The 18,425-nt window shown below is 44.8% G+C and overlaps 1 protein-coding gene across 2 annotated transcripts in view; it reads left to right on the forward strand.

Annotated features, from left to right (window-relative positions):
• Positions 1 to 6,756: 6,756 nt before the first annotated feature.
• LOC136614127 (keratin-associated protein 12-1-like) overlaps positions 6,757 to 18,425 on the forward strand; it is a 118,038-nt gene continuing 106,369 nt past the window's right edge. The window contains exon 1 of one of the 2 annotated variants that reach the window (XM_066594101.1): positions 6,757 to 6,935. In XM_066594101.1, coding sequence (XP_066450198.1) covers positions 6,855 to 6,935 — 81 coding nt within the window. In that variant the 5' untranslated portion in view covers positions 6,757 to 6,854. The remainder of the gene's footprint in view (positions 6,936 to 18,425) is intronic. The other variant, XM_066594100.1, reaches the window with a different exon arrangement.

Below are 18,425 nucleotides of genomic sequence, written 5' to 3' on the forward strand. Positions count from 1 at the left end.
CCTCCAAAATTGCAAAACAGATGGAAAATGTAACGTGTTTATACTATATATTATCTTGTCAGCGTTTTGAGTACAGAAGTTTCATGTTGCCTTCCCCATGTCAGCAGAGTTATAAAACAGATATTTTCATATGAGCGGAAGTACCTATTGCATAACTGTTAGGCCTCCTTCCCACGAACGGATTTCCGCCGCGTAATTCGCGGCGAAAATCCGCTGCGTTGCCCGCAGCTATTAGGTTCTATTGAACCTAATAGCACAATGCTCACGATGCGTAATTCCACCGCGGAATTACGCACCGCGATTTCTCCCGTCCTCACCCGCAGCATGCTCTATTTTCTGCGGGTGAGGGCGGGCTGTACGCACTGACGGCTTCCATTGCAGTCAATGGAAGCCGTCCGTTCACGCTATCTCCCGCTGTAACCAGCGGGAGATAGCGTGAAAAAACGCTTTCCCGCCCACCGCCGCGCGTCATATGACGCCAAATGACACGGCCAGTGACGCGTCGGTGGTGGGCGGTGACGGGCGGTGACGCGGCGGCGGTGGGCGGGGAAGCGATTTCACGCTATCTCCCGCAGGTAAGTATAGGGGCTCTGGGGGGCGCCGTGACGGGCTTCACAGCGTAATATTACGCGGCGGAGCCCGTCACGCTCGTGGGAAGGAGGCCTAAGAATATTATATTTGTAGCAAGACAGAAAGCAAATATGTATACCGAATGTTAAATTGACAACTGTCTACTGCCAAGGCCCACCGATCCAAAATATAGAAATACTGGACTTCCACCACAAGGGGAGGAGAACAAATAGCTATTGATCTAAATAAATGTTCACACATAGAAATTTAAGACTGTTTTGCACTCAAAACTGAAAACATTAGACAAACAGAGCTGAGAAATAAATCGTAAATCAGTCCACTGAGCTCAGGACAGTTTTATGATGTGTCTTATCTCTCCTTCAACCTGCACACTGAAGGAGATGCAGCACCACCTATTGGATGGCAACATTATTACAAGTCAAGTTCTGAATTTTTTGAATTTTTAAAGAGAAAAGAAAAAAAAGTAAACAATTATTAGGTCACGCACACACGGCCTAAAGTCTGGGTCTCCCACTTTGAGATACTTTGGCTTATGTAATTCCTGCACTTTCCAACCCTGACATTTGTGCCTTGTCTATTGCTAAAGTTACCATTAAGTAAAGTTATTCCAGGACTTCATCGTTCCTGGTGACCTGAGGTATGATATCACTGTCTGTGGCTCCATTACTTCCCCGCCGATGTTCATGCCAGTAGGTACCAGAACTGTGGCGTCATCCGTGACAGCCCTTGCACCTTTTCCACAATCTATTGGGCATCCCTATGTCGGGGGTGCCCGAAAGAGGCCCAACGCTGCCCTGGCCAAGGGTACATGTGTCCCACTGGGAGGGAGCCTGGTAAGTGCCGCTGTAACAAGCCAGCATCTAACCCTCCCTTCTAAACATTTGCCCCATGTCCAGGGTCACTCTATGGGACACTGTACAGAGGATACAACTGACAAAACTTAACTTATCTCCTATTTTTCGGAGAGAATGGTGTCATCCCTATTGCCGCAGAGTGAGCAGATCAAGGAATTAAGAGACGAGATGCGTTTCCGCTGTCAGGGTTGTGGAATGTGTAAGGGGCACCGTGTAACCCAGCAATTAGTCTGATGGGGTGGGAAGTGGCGAGGTGCCATGCTCCTGAAGAGCTGCTGATACTGGCACAGAAAACACTGATTTTATGGGAAGTAATGAAAGAAAACCAGTAATTTGTCATTATCGGAGTTTCTGCCACTAGTTTTTGCAGCTCTCCAATCCGGCACCATAAGTCTGGTGACAGATTCCTTTTACATATATTGTGTGTGATGTAATTTATTATACTAGAGGTAAGTAGTAACATTAATGGTACTGTGAGTGGTGCCATTTATACTGGAGGTAAGTGGTGACATAAATTGTACCATATGTGGAACCATTTATTATACAGAAGGTAGGTGGTGGCATTGAATGTACTGTAAATGATACCATTCATTGTACTGTAGGTAAGTGGTGACATTAATTGTACCGTGAGTGGCTAAATTTATTATACTTGAGGTAAGTGGAGACATTAATGGTACTGTGAGTGGTGCCATTTATACTGGAGGTAAGCGGTGACATAAATTGTACTGTGAGTGGCTCCATTTATTATACTGGAGGTAAATGGTGACATTAAATATACTGTATGTGGCGCCTTTTATTGTACTGCAGGTAAGTGGTGACTTTAATTGTATCACGAGTGGTGCTATTTTTTATACTGGAGGTAAGTGGCCATCTGTGATGACTGACAGACCCCTTGTGTGCAGGGAGGTAAAGGAATGATTTAGGTCTGTATGTAACGTGATTTCTTTTTTTTTTCAGGTTACCTTAGATAGCCCGGCATTTGCTGATGTTCCAGGATGTTTGCACATCTACTTGAATCTTCTCCTCTATCTGTTTGCACAGTAAATATTTACAGTAGTAAAAATATTATTAGAAACCTTAAGGACGCCTCATCCAGAATGTAACGACAGAATCAAGACCTTTTACTTCTGTAACCTTTCATGACCGAGGTATTTTTTTGTTCTGTTAGTGTGCTCCTCGCCTTTGTTCGGTCTTAAAGGGGTTGTCCCCCGCCGAAACAGGTTTTTTTTTTTTTTTTAACCCCCCCCCCCCCCCCGTTCGGCGCAAGACAACCCCGATGCAGGGGTTAAAAAAACAACCCGCACAGCGCTTACCTGAATCCCGGCGGTCCGGCGTCTTCATACTTACCTGCTGAAGATGGCCGCCGGGATCCTCTGTCTCCGTGGACCGCAGGGCTTCTGTGCGGTCCATTGCCGATTCCAGCCTCCTGATTGGCTGGAATCGGCACGTGACGGGGCGGAGCTACATGGAGCCGGCATTCTACACGAGCGGCCCCATAGAAGACAGGAGAAGACCCGGACTGCGCAAGCGCGGCTAATTTGGCCATCGGAGGCCAAAAATTAGTCGGCACCATGGAGACGAGGACGCCAGCAACGGAGCAGGTAAGTATAAAACTTTTTATAACTTCTGTATGGCTCGTAATTAATGCACAATGTACATTACAAAGTGCATTATTATGGCCATACAGAAGTGTATAGACCCACTTGCTGCCGCGGGACAACTCCTTTAAGGCCTCATGTCCATGAGGAATATACAGCCCGAGCGGATATTTAATGCAGATTTCTGAAGCAGATGCACTGTGGATAATCTTTAAATTGTATGCTGCGAATTTCGAACTGTAGTGAGTAGTCACCCTAAAAATGACAGGTCATTACCAGTTTGTTTGGTAAAGTTCGTGTATATATGTAACTAGCTGATATACCCGGCTTCGCCCGAGTTAATTTGGTACTGGTGTTTATCTGGTGTTCACACGGAAAATCTTATGAAGTCGTCGTTACTTTAGAGATACCAAGGAAAAAAATATGTTCACCATTTTGCATGGTTCTTTGTGTTACCCAGGAAACACCACGTGGAGGCAACCATGCGACATTTCCTTTACATAAAATGACATCAGGAAGTGAGAGAATTAGATTCCGTACATGAAATTTGGATATTAATTCTTTTGCACTTAGAATTAAATTATCGAGTTGGGTCCCATTAGCTTTTCCTATTTATGACATAATCTATGCTCGTGCCAAATTTCATCTTTCTATGACATCGGGAAGTGAATTAGATTACGTGCGTAAAATTTGTACGCTAATTCTTTTGCGCAAAAATTGAATAATCGAGTTGGGACCCAATAACTTTTCCTATTTTGGACATAATCGATGCTCGTGCCAAATTTCATGTTTCTACTACATCGGGAAGTTGGAGAATTAGTGGCCAGTCAGTCAGCCAGTGAGGGCTTTCGTCTTTACACACACACACACACACACACACACACACACACACACACACACACACATATATATATATATATATATATATATATATAAACATATGCCAACATTGTCTATCACTACCGCGCCATCCTGAACCTGTGTCACACATGACGCTTGCTTCACTCTCTCCTTTCCCATCTTTTCCACTCCTGCCTTTGGCTTATTCTTTACCACACTTAGGGCTCATGTCCACGACTGTGTTCTCACCACATATTAGGCATGTGGTGCAGGCATGAAACTTGGTGAATGGAGGAAATGAATGTGAATGGACTTACATTGATCCATGCACCCTGGCGGTGGATACTGCTTATCAATACACAAGAGAAATAAATGGCAGTGTGAGCCCTACACACTTGTATAGGCTGTGTATGATATGTTCTCCATACTCAATAAATGGACAGTCTTCTCATACACATCCAGGTCTGAAACAGCAAGGTATTAAATAAAAAAAAAGAATCACAATGCTCATGTCCGTGTGATACCTGTGCATGTGATATGTGGGCATGCGTAATGCCATATGCAGCCGTACGGGGTCGCTGCCAGTTCTCTGCTGGCAAAGCATATATTTGTCAAGTGGGCAAAATGCTGTGCGGAGACCCGCAGTACATTACACATACACCCATGGGCATGAGCCCTTACTTTGCTGCTTGCTCGGACCTGCTGCCTGATTTTACAGTTATGCAAGATTTCCACCTGCTGTGTCCTCGGCTCTGTTTTATGACTATCCATGACAGGAGGTGAAAGTTTAACTTTTCTTTACTTATGCCATTGGATAGCGACTATCACGTGACCATGAAACGTGTACTGCGGCCCCAGGTCAAATTTTCAGGCTCTTGACTACGTTTGGTAGCCAGAAGCAGGGTAATCCGTGGCTTTTGTGTATGCGGCCGCCATTTTGGTGACATGCGCAGAAGCTGGGGTAAGGTCTGCGAATAAATCCAGGGGCCTTAGGTACGTAATTTCATCCCCCCTCACAGATTTTTTTCCTTTTTTTTTTTTACTTTACATGATCATTGTTATCCATTGTGACCAGGAACCGCCTGCAGCATATGTTAGCTGGGAATAGAGAGATTTAAAAAAATTTCCTGGGGCGCGAGCCCTTCTGTGCAGAAGGCGACGCAAGGGCCTGGAAGGACCATATCGCCGCGGGACATCACTGAGGGTAGAGGTGAGTATTTTTACCTCCCCTCATGGATCTAATCCATGAGGGAAGATGTATTTTTAAACTTTATTTTACTTTTTATAACTTTTCCGGCAGCGCCGGCTCCATTGAAATGGAGAGCATTTCGTTATTTTGGCACAGGTGTGGCAGGGGATTTTTTTATGCAGTGAATGCTCGAGCTTCATTGGTGGCGTTAAAGGATGAAAACCAGAGAACACCGGGGGCTGCCCCTCAATTTTATCCAAGGCTAAATTGGTTTTGTGGCCCAGCAGACCCACATCCAGTGTCTGAGCTGAGTTAATCTGGAATTCACATCAGCATTTGGTGGCTCCTCTGGTAACACCTTAATATATGGAAATGGGAGCAGGGATGAGAAGGAAGGAATTATATTTTCGTTTGAGTGCCGCCCAATAGCTAATGATCGGCACCTAACTGAGAGGATTATCCAGAGAGATTATCTAGGAAGACATGGATTATTTTGAACTGCCGACTGCCATTTGGTTAAAGCAACCCTCCAGTTTCAGGACAAAATTTTGTCCAGGGCCCAAAGGGCGGAGGGGTATCTTACCCGTACTTTATCTTCTCTCCCTGAGAAACTGACCAGATTATTTAGGCTTGTAAGTAATAGGTATATGGGATTCTTATGTAAGCTTACAGTTCCTGCTATACTGACAGCACATGTGATCTCCAAAAAGATCTCCCTTGACCCCTTCCAATCCACTGTCTGACCTCTGAAGACATTATGATTTAAGGCTATACAGCTCCGATGTTGGAAGACATCCATCAGGGTTCTCTTACTGTATATTGCCCGTCTCTCTGCTGTTAGAGCCTATCCAATGTGTTACCTCATGCAGTACTGGCTTTAGCCAGCATATAGCGCCATTGTATAACAGCAGAAAAAAGAGTAAGCCCTCTAGAAAAACCAGGATACAAATTGGGTCGGAAAGGGTTAAAAATAAGCCTTTCCCTGATTATTTGGGTTTTTTGAAAGGCTTGAAATATAAGTCCTACCCTGGAAATAAAAGCCCTAGCTGCATTACATAGAAAAAGGGAATACTTACCTAGCTGGCTCAGTCCAGGTCCGCCTGCTGCTGTCCGGAGCTCCGCCGTGTGTCCTGCAGTCCTTGTTCACCCACAGATCACTTCCTGGTTACAGGATTCATAAATCCCACCTCCAAGAAGTGATGGCTCTGAATGGCTGAGCAGCGCTCAAGAACCAATCAATGCAGCGCTATCCAGTGCTGCTTTGATTGGCTAAGCATCGGTCGAAGAACTAATTACGACTATCGTGCTGTGGAGGCGGGATTTTTAAATTGGCCAATCAATGCCGCTGCTCAGCACATCAGAGCTCCGGAGAGCAGCGGGAGGGACCTGGACCAAGCATGCTAGGTAAGTATGATAAGACATCCCCTGAAAATAAGACCTAGTGCCTCTTTTGGGGTAAAATAACATAAGACAGGATTTTATTTTCAGGGAAACACTGTATAAGTACACGTGGCCATTAAGCTTCACGTTTTTCTGTTTGCCCAGTACGTACATAGCCAAGAAATCTATAGACTTTAGTAAATGGATGAGGAGGCTGGATGCAGCTTGTGACAGTAAGCTCCGGGGCGTTTACCTTCTTCCTCATCATATATCTTTGCAACGTGTGACTGAGGGAACTATATATGTCCCATCTACACCCAGCATTCTTCAGTCTCCCTGTCTGCTTGCTGGCTCGCTGGGTAAACGCTCCAATCTTCTGCTGCAGCTTCCATCACTACAGATATGGCACAGCATAGCATTATGTCCATCTTGCTGTTTGTGTGCCTATCGCTCTGCTTTGAGGTCACACAGTCTCAATTTCGGGTAAAGTGAATTCTTTATATCAGATTATGTATTTTCTATGTTGTGTATTTGCATTTCTGTAGATATTTCAGGCTTCTATATGCAGCTTCTCTCTGTTAACAATAGGGGATATTTCTTGCAAAAAACCTATTTTTCATTTCTCTACTCTACCAGCTATAAACCTTCCTGAGCAGATTACCATTTCTGCATTGAGCAGATCCCTCCACTTGTAGCTGCAGGACATTACATTTGCTAATATGGTTTCAGGCAATGCTATGAGGTCTCTGGTGGAAACGTCCACTTACTGCAAGCCGTCTGCTGGTAACACTATATTATATGCTTCATCCTGTCATCCTATTCATGTGTGTATTAGTGTCCCAGTGGGAGAATTGCTGCGTGACAAGCAAAATTGTTCCTCTGATTTGGCTTACCAGATGGAGGAACAATAAGTTATGGAGAGATTACAGCATCACAATTACCCACAATGGATGTTTTGGGGCCCAAAAATTTCTTCTGAAAAAAATTATACTGGCTTGTTGAGAGTTAAACCACATCCATGGGGGGCATGATGATCTATTCACCCCCCTATAGTGTAGAATATCCCTCTATCTGTCAGATTATGCAGAAATATCTTCGTTTATTGCATGCTGATGGGGATTTTGCCATAATTTTTGATTTCGGCTGTAAATTTGTAGCTATACAAGCCCACAGTTGTCACTGGGGGCAAGTAAAGTCCAAAATGTTATGTGCAACTCTTCACTGTTAGGACTTTAAAACATAACCTTTAATAAAGCAATTAAAATTTAAAATAGTACTCATAAAGACTGACACACATAATACACAAAGAAAAATATTAATAACTCTGGAAGTGTATCTCAGAGGGTTCTTGAAAATGTAGATGCCATATATCGTGTTTTCTAGGTATAGTGCGATGCCTTAACTGGTATCTATTCGAGGCAACGAATAACCGTTTTAGGGTGATAATACACCCCCACAACGGTAGTATCTATAGTCTTGGGAAACTGATAGTGCCCAAGACCGAGATAATTTGTGCTTGGTATTAGCACCAAGAAGGCTTAATCAATATCTGGTCCTTGGTCCGACGCGTTTCGCTCAACTTGAGCTCCTCAGGGACCTCTTGTGAATATTTAATATGCCTCTCAGGATCTTAACAGCAATTGCATAATAACCAAATAGTGAGCATTCAGTTGGTCGCAGGTAAATATCTATCTTGCAGATCAGATGTTATCTGCAATGAAGTATATAATACCTCTTAATATGGTAAAGAAAATTTAAAAAAAAAAATTTTCTTTAAAAAATTTTTTTTTCTGAAAAGTTCAGAGTAAGCCATGTATCAGAGTCTCGCGTTGTGCATGAGACAGTGCTGCATGGACTTTACACACCCATGCCTTGCATCTACCTTGATAGCTTGCTGGCCCCTATATATTTACTAATTCCTATCTACCAGTGGTAACGATGTTGCCTAATAGTTTTTAGGTCACACACTGGAGAATTTCTAAGTACTATCTCTCTCCGCTAATTAGATTCTATTAGTGCCTTATTCCTAATGCTTCTCTGATTACAAGATAGCCTAAAGTATCGCACTAAGTAGCAGGTAGATCAGTAAAACAAAAAAGGATAGAGCAACAGCAAGCCAACCACCCTGATGGTGAGTGATTGGTATCAATGAGCAAAGTGAAAGGAGCTCTCTTAAATAGGAGCTAAAGTGCCCGCCTTAGAGAGGGTGTGTGTCTCCAAACTCCAATCAGGGTGCAGAGCTTGATTACTATAGGAAATGTTACCAAGGCAACCTACAATGTTTTCCTACACTGATGGTTCAATCACGATCGTGGTTACTTAGAAGTGGATCAATCATTCCCTTTATTAAGGGTGTGTTGACAGATTATGCCTCATCCAATTGCATCATCTTAGGGACTATAGATATGGTAGAATCACTTGTTCAATAAGGCCGAAGTGAGGCCGCCGGCTCCAAGGGGGAGCGTCACCAATGACGCGTTTAATCCCGCCCCTACGTGATGACAGCACTGTGATACGGCGTTGTTCTATCTGCCGGTATCCCCGCAGGCGCATTAATATATTAATCTGGAACGCAGCGTCGGCCCTGCGTGTCGCCGCTGCGTCTTCACGTTAGTCCGCGTCATTGACGTGCTTGCGCATGCGCTGTGGAGTCGATTTGATCCGTAATAGGATATCTCCCTACGCAGGCGTACTGATGTGAGTTTGCATTCATATGAGCGGCACTTCCTCAGGCATGTATATTAGATTAACCCCATCACCCCATCAGATATATTCCTCTTTGACACGATGTGGCTAGGGCGACATAACTTCACCGGTACGTATCCATATTCTAACTGCATGGCTTGCCCATTTATACTCAAGAGCTCCTCCTTTAAGTGTGTATCAACATCAAAAATATACACAAACCGCGAATTTATCAATTGTAGGAGTACAAACGTTGTATATTTGGCTACCTGCAGTTGCCCATTAAATTACGTCGGAAAGACGGTACAACAATTCCGCCGACGTATTTTAGGGCATATTGGTACAATACGGAGGAAGGAAAACACTCCGGTCGCCAATCACATGTGGGAAAAACATCAAGGAGACGAGACTCAACTGAAATTCCAAGGAATTGAGACCATTCGCACCTTTGGCCGTAAAGGTAACATCGATAGACGACTTCTCCAAAAAGAAGCGAACTGGATTTACAGATTTGATTCAATTCACCCGACTGGACTTAACGAAAACCTGTCATTCAACTGTTTTATTTGAAGAGACCATTCGTAAGGAACCGTTCCTTTCCCACTATAACTTGGGTAGCATCATTACCATCGACACTATTGTCATAGATTTGATACACTAACCGATTTACTTGTGTGGATCATCATGCGTTTATATACAAACCTCATTTAACATGCTCCAATTCTATATATTAACTATAATAATCTTGGTATTTGTACAGCGCCAACTTATTACACAGCACTTTCAGGTGATTATTGCTTATTACCCCACACCAAGCTGGGTGCTCATTTTGCCGACCTCTGAGGGATGGAGGGCTGAGTCGACCCTGAGCCGGCTGCCTAAGTCATGCGGGGATCGAACTTGCAACCTTCAGGTCGTAGGCGAGAGCTTACACTCAGCACCACACGAGGCTCATACAGCACAAGTGAGGAGAAATGGGATGTATTATATGTATCCTTACTAATATAGTATATAAATAAAATTGATGTATACTATGTGGGCTTTATGTGCCAATGATACCTGGGACAGTACTATATTTACATCCTCATAGACGCTTGTGCCCTGATGGGGTTAATCCAATATACATGCCTGAGGAAGTGCCGCTCATATGAATGCAAACTCACATCAGTACGCCTGCGTAGGGAGATATCCTATTACGGATCAAATCGACTCCACAGCGCATGCGCAAGCACGTCAATGACGCGGACTAACGTGAAGACGCAGCGGCGACGCGCAGGGCCGACGCTGCGTTCCAGATTAATATATTAATGCGCCTGCGGGGATACCGGCAGATAGAACAACGCCGTATCACAGTGCTGTCATCACGTAGGGGCGGGATTAAACGCGTCATTGGTGACGCTCCCCCTTGGAGCCGGCGGCCTCACTTCGGCCTTATTGAACAAGTGATTCTACCATATCTATAGTCCCTAAGATGATGCAATTGGATGAGGCATAATCTGTCAACACACCCTTAATAAAGGGAATGATTGATCCACTTCTAAGTAACCACGATCGTGATTGAACCATCAGTGTAGGAAAACATTGTAGGTTGCCTTGGTAACATTTCCTATAGTAATCAAGCTCTGCACCCTGATTGGAGTTTGGAGACACACACCCTCTCTAAGGCGGGCACTTTAGCTCCTATTTAAGAGAGCTCCTTTCACTTTGCTCATTGATACCAATCACTCACCATCAGGGTGGTTGGCTTGCTGTTGCTCTATCCTTTTTTGTTTTACTGATCTACCTGCTACTTAGTGCGATACTTTAGGCTATCTTGTAATCAGAGAAGCATTAGGAATAAGGCACTAATAGAATCTAATTAGCGGAGAGAGATAGTACTTAGAAATTCTCCAGTGTGTGACCTAAAAACTATTAGGCAGCATCGTTACCACTGGTAGATAGGAATTAGTAAATATATAGGGGCCAGCAAGCTATCAAGGTAGATGCAAGGCATGGGTGTGTAAAGTCCATGCAGCACTGTCTCATGCACAACGCGAGACTCTGATACATGGCTTACTCTGAACTTTTCAGAAAAAAAAATTTTTTAAAGAAAATTTTTTTTTTTTTTTTAATTTTCTTTACCATATTAAGAGGTATTATATACTTCATTGCAGATAACATCTGATCTGCAAGATATATATTTACCTGCGACCAACTGAATGCTCACTATTTGGTTATTATGCAATTGCTGTTAAGATCCTGAGAGGCATATTAAATATTCACAAGAGGTCCCTGAGGAGCTCAAGTTGAGCGAAACGCGTCGGACCAAGGACCAGATATTGATTAAGCCTTCTTGGTGCTAATACCAAGCACAAATTATCTCGGTCTTGGGCACTATCAGTTTCCCAAGACTATAGATACTACCGTTGTGGGGGTGTATTATCACCCTAAAACGGTTATTCGTTGCCTCGAATAGATACCAGTTAAGGCATCGCACTATACCTAGAAAACACGATATATGGCATCTACATTTTCAAGAACCCTCTGAGATACACTTCCAGAGTTATTAATATTTTTCTTTATGTATTATGTGTGTCAGTCTTTGTGAGTACTATTTTAAATTTTAATTGCTTTATTAAAGGTTATGTTTTCAAGTCCTAACAGTGAAGAGTTATAAAAGCCCACAGCATGCGATATTTATCATCAATCAGTATGATTATTGACCATCAGTTTGAACCGTCCTCCAGGCTTCACTATTCAGGGTGGGTTCACACGCGCGTGTTTTTTGTGCGTTCATACGCACGCACAAAAACACGCTGGTATTTACAACAATGCATTCCCTATGGTGTGTTCACATGTTCGTACTTTGCAGTTGCGTGCCTGCAAAGATAGGACATGCATGCACCATTGGAAATGCACGCATTGTTTTCAATGGAGGCACGGCTGCTGCCGCCGTCTCCATTAAAAACAATGGTCTGCCGGCTCCCTGCATTTTTTTTCAGGGAAGGGCTTTACATATAAGCTTTTCCCTGAAAATGAAACATTTTTGTGTAAAAAAACAAACAACAAAAACAAAACTTACCTCTCCGCTGCTGCCGTGACCCCTGTGGGCATGAAGAACACATCTGTGGCAGATGCAGCAGAGGAATTCTTCAATTCTCAACAGCACATGACAGCTGCGGTAGAGAATCCTGCTGCCGGCATCCCCGTCAATGGCTTTTCTGGGAAGGGATTCATAAGCTCTTCCTTGAAAAGCGATTTAAAAAAGTGTATTAAAAAAAAAAAAATCAATACTCACCTCTCTTCAGCTGCCGGGGCTCAGTCGCAACTTCTGGCGCTGTCCCCGGCTCTGTAGTTCTAAGCTATCAGCAGCTGGGAATTTAAAATCCCCAACAGCTGGTAGCTCTGATTGTGATTGGCTGAGCAGTTCAGCCAATCACAATCAGAGCTACCAGCAGGCAGAGATTTTAAATCCCCGTCTGCTGATAGCTCAAAACAGCAGTGCAGAGTCTGGGACAGCGGCAGAAGCCGCGGCTGAGCCCCGACAGTGGAGTATTATTATTTTTTTTTTTACAGTATTCATAAGCCCTTCCCTAAAAAGCCATTGAAGGCTATCGGGGCTCAGCGGCAACTTCTGCCGCTGTCCTTGACTCTATAGTTCTCAGCTATCACTGCTGTTTTGAGCTATCAGCAGCCGAGGATTTAAAATCCCTGCCTGCTGGTAGCTCTAATTGTGGTTGGCTGAGCGTTTCTGTGGTTTATCTCATCACGTCTGTCCTGCCAAGTGCAACATGTGCAAAACTAAAAACTAGGATAAGGAGACACAGATCTGATAGTGAACACGCTGGAAGGAAGAATGTATCTGCTGTTTCATCACATTTCTTTTTGGTTCATAAAGGAGATTTTTCCTCTCTACAAGTCTGCAGTATTGAAAGAGTTAACCGCCCATTATGGGGTGGAGATCATCTTCCCAAGCTTCTTGTCAGAGAGGCATATGGATGCATATTTGAACCGCCGACTGGACTTTTCATTGTTACTTTGTTTCCTTCTAATTGTATTTTGCCTCTGGGGTCATGTGTTCTTGTTCCGAGCACCCCATTGGCTGTCTATTGTGACATATGCATTACTCTCATGTGCCTTGATGGCAACATGTCTTTATACGTCACTGTATGCGATTCCCAGTCACATGATCGGCATTATTCATCATTAGTGATGAGTGAGTATACTCGCTAAGGCACATTACTCGAGGGAGTAGTGCCTTAGCAGAGTATCTCCCCGTTCGTCCCTAAAGATTCGGGGGCCGGTGGGGAGCGGCGAGGGAGAGCGGGGAGGAACGGAGGGGAGATCTCTCTCTCCCTCTCCCCCCTGCTGCCCCCTGCTCCTCGCCGCAACTCACCTGTCACCCGCGGCGGCCCCCAACTCTTTACTCGAGCGAGCAGTACCTTGGCCAAGTATCTCCCCGCTTGTCTCTAATGTGCCTTAGTGAGTATACTCGCTCGTCTCTATTCATCATGTAAAAGTAAAGAAAAAAGTGTAAATGCAGAAAAAAAAAGTTTAAGTTTCCTCTTCCGTTACGGATCATATCCATAAGGGGAGATGAAATTCCCCACTTAAGACCCTCAGATTTATCCACGGACCTTAACTTGGCATGTGCAAAAGCCGTGAATTGCCGGAGTAATTTAAAATCTCCCTGCTCCTGGTTACCAAACGTATCCAAAAGCCTGAAGATTTCATGCGGGGCCGCATTAGGCAGTAGGAAACCCTTGGTCACGTGATCGTCGCTATCCAATTGATAACAGCGGTCACGTAAAATTAAAAGAAGCTAAAGTTTCATCTCCCGACACAGATACAAACCGTGAGGAGAGGTGAAATTACTTACCCCAGGCCTCTGGTGATGTCCCCTGATGGGATCCTTATTAGAGATGAGCAAGCAGACTAGCTAAGGCTAACTACTCGAGCGAGTAGTGCCTTATTCGAGTATCTGCCCGCTCGTCTCTAAAGATTCGTCTGCCGGCGGAGGGCGGGGAGCGGCGGCGGAGAGCGGAGAAGAACAGAGGGGAGATCTCTCTCTCCCTCTCCCCCCCCCCCCCCGTTCCCCCCTGGTCACCGCCGCAAATCACCTCTCACCTGCGCCGGCAGACGAATCTTTAGCGATGAGCGGGCAGATACTCGAATAAGGCATTACTCGCTCGAGTAGTTAGCCTTAGCGAGTATGCTTACTCATCTCTAATCCTTTTAACAAACCTCTCCCCAGCTTGGATGCGACCCATTTACCCATCTGCAAAATGGCAGATGCAAGCGCAGAAGCTGGCGAGGACTCGTGAAATTTAAAATGTCCTGGCTACTGGGCCCTGGGGCAATGACCAAGGACCGCTGTGAGTGGTCTCTGATCACGTGATCGCCATTATCCAATAGATAACTAACTAATCCCCCATTCATAGTATGAGGAGGAAAATAAACCATCCTGTTTGCCATGCCCATAGACATGACCCGGGTATAACAGACTGGTTCCTTTACTTGCTGTAGCTTGAATTCATAACAATGCACCTTTCTTTGGATAAGCAGACAATTTTATTACAAGACAAAAACATTTATTTACTCATTACTAATAATCATAACCCTGAATTAATCTTCCCCTCCAATATGAGGGGAGGTCCTTGGAGTCCAGACATCTGTCACCTTCTCATTCCAACACCAAAAAGATACACAGATTAGAAATATATAAAAAATCTTTATTTACCAGTCATTTAATAATATTTCCTCGGAGGCTACAGACCCAATATTAACCAGAGATAAACCAAGGGGGATGGTGGCTATCCAGCCCCTACCCCCCCATCCCAACCAATAATTTGTGACTAAATCCAAGGACCCGCCACTGCAAACACGATATGCCCACCTCATGTTCACCATTTAGGTGAACACCATCAATCTCTCAAAAATTGCGTTGGCCTTTTTCTAAATCCACATACCTCATTTCGACTCGCCCATTTCTTGCCACAAAACTGGAAACTTCCCTATTCAGTTTAATTCACACTTTATTTAACCTGACCAAATAACCACCGACCCTGGAAATGTAGGATATCATACCGGATATCTCAAGATACCTAGCGAAAAGGCCTCTTACCTAAATTGTTCCTGCCTGCATGCAGCACCAGATTATTTGTTGCCCTGTCCAAATCCACAAAATGATGAAACTCATGCAAAACCCTCCATCACAACACTCCTTGTATTCCTATTCATCGCAACACCGCCGATCTTTCTTCAAAACCCAACTGTCTCCTTTTTGATCATACTTTTGCTCTCTCCCCACCCCAATTCACATACGAATGCCCCAGAATCTCTACTAGGGCCTGTTGCTGATCTGAAAGGGAAAACAAAGGCAACCATAGCAACATTAAAAATTCCTCTGCCCCTAAATAAACCTTACTCATTAAATTCCCAGACCACTTTATAACCACCGTGGTCTAAATATAAGATTTAAACCTTCCCGACTGCCATCTCTCACTCCTGTTAATTACATCAACACTCAGATCCCCTCTTGCAGCCTCTGTCGCCACCCCAATCCAAAAAGAATGGGGCCCAAAACTAGTACTGTCCCAGCCGAGGTGCTATGGGGCCTTTTGAAAAACCACCACAAACTGAAACCTGGATAGGAAAGACCTATGTCCTAAAAAACTGCCCCATCCTCACCCTGGCCAACTCGTCATAGTGCTTTCAACATGCAACAAGGCTCATCTATACCCTATGAACCTGTCAAATCAATACCCTTCTTCCTTTTTCTTTTAGGTCTGTCTTAGACCTTCATATAAAAGACTCGAGCTGTTCTTCCCCAACTCTCACATCCTCTGTTAGTAGTCTCCTCCCTTTTTTCTTGCTAGGCAAAACCAATTCGCCCAACCTTAATGCTCAAAAAAATGCTAACATAAAAGCCAAATAGAACAAGGCCCCCTCGAAACGCCACGCACAGATTATTTCCAATGCAACCATCACCTCTTTCAAAAACTGAAAACGACACAGGCCTACGTTTATCCTGGCTCACTTTTTTCTTTTGAAAGCCTTCTAAGGCCTATCACATCCCAAAACATCGTAAGCTTAAAACCAAGAGACAGGCTGGCCAAAAATTGATTTACCATAGCCACAGATATACCCAACATATGCACAATCCCAAACCACTACAAAACCGCACCTTCTTTATCCTTATTGGTCCTTATGTCACTTCACATCTCGACCCGCTGTTTCTACTCCCTCCACGCAACTTTGTATGCTCCCCTTGTACTCTGTCCTTTCTTCATTACTTGCTGGTCCTTTTCCCTTTCTTCACTTAAAGCATCTGGCTGCACCATGTGATGTGCCACTGCAATGCCAGCATATATGCTTGAATTTGCAGATCCCTTTTAATTTTCACTGACTCTCATTGAATTTCCAGCAGATGCCCAATTTATTCCCTCCCACTTGTCCATATTGACCCACTCACTAAGACGTGCTGCTTTGTAACAAACATAAACACTGTCACACACCATCTTTTCCTCTGCCACTGGAACATCTCCCATCTGGACTCCGAAACAGCTGCAACCTATTCTCCTCCTGGAACTGTCATCAAACTCCCTGCAGATGGAACCGATCTCTGCACTGCTGGACTGTCAAGCTTTCGTCCAGATGCTGCAAACTCGTCCCCTGGATCCTCTCTCTCTGGACTTTCATTCCCAGCATCGTTCTCAGATAGTGTACCACCGCAGCGAGGATGCTCACCGAATGGTGTATTGCCAGGTAAGCACCACCCCACACCTAATACTCCTCTCTGGTGTCAGCTCCCAGTAAATCCCCACCACTTTTAACGAGCGAGCTCTGGACCGCAGCCCAGGGCCCTGCCATCTAGTGGGATTCTTCCCAGGCATGCCTGCAGCGCTGGAAGGTGGACCAGTAGAAGGCTGGCCTGGAGGGACCGAGGATGGGCTCCCTAGATGGCATCCGTGCCTGGAAACGGTGTCAGGGCTCAACCGCAAGGTGCCAAAATCTCCTGCCTCTTCTCTCCCTCACTGCCAGCATCTTGGATGCTGTCTGTGGTCCTGAAAGGGCTTTCCCTATCTCTCTCCCCACTCTACTCTCACTCCTCTCCATCCATCTTCCTTCTCCTCCTGTTCTTCTTCTCAGCTGTCTGTGATGTTACTTAACTGCTCTTCCATTTTCCTCCTCTTCTTTTAACCCCTCCTTATTTTCCTCATTAATCCCCTTACATTCCCTCCCTGTTAAACCTGTCATGTCTGGCCTCCACTTACAGCCCTGCAGTCTTAGTTACGGCCCTTACTTTACATGAAGCTTACCTATTGGCCATGGCCAAATATCTAGGATGCCAGACAGCTGTCATCTAAAACTCAGGAGATCCTACGTTGTGGCCCAATTTTCTACCATGTTATGTTGTCCCACACAATGATAGCATACATGATACACTAAGGTCCTACGGTTCACTGGCCCTGAGTGAACATTCATGATTAGAGATGAGCGAGCGTACTCATCCGAGCTTGATGCTCGTTCGAGTATTAGGGTACTCGAGATGCTTGTTACTCGTGACGAGCACCACGCGGTGTTCGAGTCAATTCTATTTCCTTCCCTGAAAGATTTGCACCATTTTCTGGCCAATAGACATGCAGGGAAGGCATTACAACTTCCTCCTGTGACGTTCCAGCCCTATCCCACCCCCCTGCAGTGAGTGTGGGCGAGATGAAGTGACTGCCGAGTATATAAAGTGGGGCCGCCCGCGGCTCGCCACAGACTCAAGCTGGCAAAGATTAGGGACAGTGCTGCTGCTATAGGGAGAGTGTTAGTGTCTACAAGAACCCCAACGGTCTTTCTTAGGGCCACAGCTCACCTAGTGCACTAATGTTGTGGCTGCTGGGAGCAGTTTTGCACTTTTTTTTTTTTGTATATCGGGCGTGCAGCCCCATTACAGCTATAGCATTCTCAGGCTGTACTACGTAGTATAGGGGAAGTATTGGTGAGGCAGGGACAGTGGTAGTGTGGAATCCTGTCTACAACAACCCCAACGGTCCATGTTAGGGCTACCTGTGACCGTGTGCATTTAACTCCATGGTTGCTGGGAGTTGTAGTACCTCAGTATTGCACAGCAAGGCCTGCATTCAGCCTTCAGTAAAAAAAATTTCTGGGTGCAGTTAGCATAACATAAGTGCTGTCTGCCTCCAAGTGCACGCCAAGAAACCACACATTTTTTACACCGCTCTGTGTTACCCGTCAGCTGCCAGCACAGTGTACTGTGACAGACACCCATAGAGGGAAATTCCAATACACGCTCTA

This window comes from Eleutherodactylus coqui, chromosome 1 (assembly GCF_035609145.1).
Source record: "Eleutherodactylus coqui strain aEleCoq1 chromosome 1, aEleCoq1.hap1, whole genome shotgun sequence".
Classification (NCBI taxonomy): Eukaryota; Metazoa; Chordata; class Amphibia; order Anura; family Eleutherodactylidae; genus Eleutherodactylus; species Eleutherodactylus coqui.